This window comes from Kogia breviceps, chromosome 4 (genome assembly GCF_026419965.1).
Source record: "Kogia breviceps isolate mKogBre1 chromosome 4, mKogBre1 haplotype 1, whole genome shotgun sequence".
Classification (NCBI taxonomy): domain Eukaryota; kingdom Metazoa; phylum Chordata; class Mammalia; order Artiodactyla; family Physeteridae; genus Kogia; species Kogia breviceps.
Window position 1 is genome coordinate 157,558,603 of NC_081313.1, and position 3,868 is coordinate 157,562,470.

General features: G+C 43.8%; 1 protein-coding gene across 1 annotated transcript; it reads right to left on the reverse strand.

The window, feature by feature from the left end:
- Positions 1 to 222: 222 nt before the first annotated feature.
- LOC131755987 (YEATS domain-containing protein 4-like) lies at positions 223 to 835 on the reverse strand. Its single transcript, XM_067033429.1, has 2 exons — positions 660 to 835; positions 223 to 508 (listed from the first exon to the last, which is right to left on the reverse strand). Exons 1-2 carry the CDS (start codon positions 833 to 835, stop codon positions 223 to 225), a joined length of 462 nt encoding a protein of 153 aa, XP_066889530.1.
- Between the last annotated feature and the right edge of the window lie 3,033 nt (positions 836 to 3,868).

Sequence of the window (3,868 nt, forward strand, 5' to 3'; positions counted from 1 at the left end):
ACTTTGACCCCATTGCTGAGAAATCTATGGCTGACAACTAGGCATGCAGTTCCTCTAAGAAACATCGCAGCATCTGTAGTCCGTCTCTCCTTTAAACTCCACCTTTAGTTTCACTTACTATCGAGTTCTCTTCAGAACCGTTTATATTTCTTTTGTCTGATCATCTTCTTCGAGTTTCCTGATTTCATTTTTTAAACAATTTATAGTTTCACGACTTGCTTTTTATCCCTCCTTAAGCTCTGCAATTTCAAAGCTTGCTTTTTTTTTTTTTTTTTTTTTCGCAGCTTCTAATTTTTCTCTGGTTTTCACTTCAAGTTCTGCAAATTCTGTTTCATGCTTATAGGATCCTAAGGTAAGCTGACGAGATGTTGTTAATAATTGTTGTATCATCGCTGTTGTGTCTTGAAATATCATTTCGTCATAGAGCTCTGAAACCAGTGTCTTTTTTCCCAGCATTGTATTGGTGTCTGATTGAAACAGCTTTAATAAATGATACAGGGTTACAGGTCTTTCATGAGGATCAATGAAAAATATTTTGATGACTATTTCGAATTCACCCCAGCCTGTTTCAGTAATTTCATATGGGGGCTGAGTGACAGCTCTTAAAGGACTGCCATAGCTTTCATGTAATTTAAATTGGATTTTCTTCATATGCTGACATATCCTCATTTCTATATGGTTTTACAGATACTGTCCACTGATGGGTGTGCCCATCCTCTTCTCTTTTCTTTCCAAAGTATCGAGCAACATTACCATAAACGATTGGTTTAACGGTAGTATCCCCCTTCACTCTCCTGCCGGAGTCAGGCCCAGATTCTGCCATTTTCTTGAACATATTGTCCTACGGAAGAAGCCGGCGCCGCCAGGGAAAGAGACCGGGGCTGGCGGACTCGCCGCTCCGCTCAGAGGCGCCGCGCCTCCCGCGCGGTACCAGGAGGAGGGTTTCTAGCCTAAGGAGGATCGGTCAGCAGGGCTCGGGGTGCTGAGGGATCAGAGCCGTGGAAAGCAGGACCTTTTATTAGGTTTTCACTTTCAGGTTCATTCACTAAATTCCAGTCTACACGGGGTCTTTGGGGAGGTGGAAATCTTGGGGCCCATGACCCATGACCCCCCTCCACCCCGTCAGTGACAAAGTGCCCCCAGAGCCTCCACCCTCGGCTCCCTTTTCTCCCTTGGTTGCTCTCCCAGCAGTGCCTTGCCCCTTCAGGACTCTTTGCTCCTCTCCCAAATCCCTGCTCTGGTGGCTCTGTCTTATTCTCAATCAGGGCCATTTGCCTGCTGAGTGGGTCCAGGAGGTGTTGGAGGAGAGTAAGGGGCTTCTGCTCTACCGGTAGGAGAGAGACAAAAGCCCTCCGAGTGAGTGATCTAAAAGCCAACCAGACTGTTTACGCTGTGAAAACTTCGGTTGGCAATTTTCTGTACCTATTTCTACTAAAAAAGTTTCTCTATTTTTTGTTTCGAGAGTACACGCAAGTATTTTACTTTCTTACATGTATAAGGTGTCGGCTTCCAGGAAAGGGAAGAAAACTGATCATTCCACCACTATAATGGCATAGAAGCTTGTTCACTCTACACACACTCTCATGGAGCTTGGCATATGCTCCTTCCTCAATCTCGGTTTGAGGATTACGACTCTAAAACCTCAGTATGGATTTCTGGCACAAGAAAGATGAAAGTTTCTGTGTCTCTCTGGCCTTACTGTACCTGCCCATAAAGTGAAAGATTCAGTGCCGTGGGGGCTTCTTGCATTCTCAGATTAATCTGGCATCACTGGGCTTGCAATTCCTCAAGACGGACAACTGGATGGTGCTCAGTAGTGACCACCTCTTTAGACAGAGCTTGTTTCTCCCCAGTTACCCACAGTCCCCACCACTCCCTATTGTATTACACCAGGCCTATGTTATTCGTCTACAATTTCATTAAGCCCTGTGTACACATTTGATCTTCCAAGACATAAGATATATCAATCCTTTAACTAAATTTTGTATCTCATTAGCCTTTTGACTCAGAACTGGAACCAATTATTCCCCACCCCCCTTTGGACATCTATTACTAGAGATACTGTATTACTGATCCAATATCAAATTCATGCTGTTGAGTCTCAGCAGTTCCCGAGGTGAAGTGACCAAGGAACCACTAGGTCCCAGATGGGAGTGCAGTGATGAATCTGACATCTTAAATGAAGCTGTAGAGGAAAAAAAAAAAACCCACATTTCTTTTCTACTCCATGTTCCAGCCTGTTTGATTCTTTCATGGGTCAAAGACTGCCACTCTAGTGGCACACCTGGGCCAGTGCCACGGGCTGGCTTCCTAAGCTTCATTGTGCCATCTGTTCCGAGGTCTGCCATTTCCCCAGGTCACTACCGCTGAATGGTATGCAGGTATCCACTTGCCTGGACCCTGCTGCTTTTCTCCTTCCCAGTCTCAGAGAAAGCATCCCTCCCTCTCTCCTTACCCTGAATGACACTCATGTTCCTCAGTACTTGTGGGGTGCTAAGCATCATCTCTGAGTATCTTCCAGCAGTGTCTCCTTTCTATCCAATACAAATCTCTGAAATGAAAAGATATATATAGATATAGATATACATATACATATACATATAGATAAATACTAATGACCTAGTTGGCTACCTGAAACAAAAGGAAAGATCAGAACATACACAAATCAAGAGATTGACAAGAAGACCACCTAAGAAGCCTAATCGTTTGGGGCTTGTCTGCAACTTGTCATCCCATGATCATTCCTTGGTTCTAGGCCATGTAGTGGGGTGATGCTGTAGTGGGTAACGTGCACATTTGGCTAATGATCTAATACAGAGATTTGAAGAAACAAGAATGTGTTTATTTTGTTGCTGTCTGCTTTAGGAAATCAAGGACTGTGGACTGACTGTGTCTCCTGCCATCCCTGAGAATTTTTCTCACTAAACTGGTATTATTCTGGGAGGTGGATCTAAAGGTTTAGAAAAATACTCTGTATGGGAAATGTCATATGATATTTCATAATTAGAACAAGTTTCAGAAGAGAGCAAGGGTAGTTCCACTTTAGGAAATTATAGTAGTTAGAATATGAGTGGGGGAATTTTCTCACTGCCAATTGATTAGCTTTTTCGGGGGGAAATATCTGGGAATGTTCTCCTCCCAAGGTAAGTAATAGACCATGACCCCACCTACAGTAGCATTTCCTATTGGCCCTCTCATCATACCCTGCCCACACAGGCTCATGAACACACATGCACACACACGCACGCACCACCACCAGTTATGTGAACATGTTCACAGATTTGAGCATACATGTGTTCTCTCTGCTGGACAGAAATGTTGAAAGTTAGCATAAAGGATAGCAAATGCAAATGGAAGAATTGTACATTTCTAGATGATATGATTTGCAATTTGCAGTGTAAGCTGGCAGGAACTGGGTCTTCCCTATAGGTGAGATTTTTTCGGTAGTGTCATTCCTTGGTAGCTATAGCTCCTTTTAATCATGACTTTATTGGACAATTTTGCCCTGACATTCTGCCTTGCTCAGGTGGACAGAATCTATGAGGTGCTATTTGGACATTTGAAAGTCAATAAGAGTGAGAGACACTAGGCTTGTCCCCAATTAATTCACTGGCCTCAGGAGAGTTCCCATGCATTTGAGAGCTTCCATATAATCCAAGAGGGTAGGGGCCTTGTGAGCCTAAGCTCTAATTTTCCAGTAGCATTACAAGGTCTGGCAGATGGCAGGCTCGCAGCAAATGTTTCTTGGGAAATGACCAAAATGAATGAGAACTGAACATGCCTGGTCACCCACTTTTAATGACGAGGTGGAAAGAATTTGCAAGGAATTGCGGGTGAGTCCAGGATGGGTAGGAATCCAAGTTCTTCT

Coding starts and splice junctions, on each gene's coding strand:
- LOC131755987 (XM_067033429.1), bottom strand. CDS start 835: ATGTTCAAGAAAATGGCAGAATCTGGGCCTGACTCCGGCAGGAGAGTG. Junction 509..659: donor CCATATAGAAATGAGGATAT/GTCAGCATATGA, acceptor TCCTCATGAAAG/ACCTGTAACCCTGTATCATT.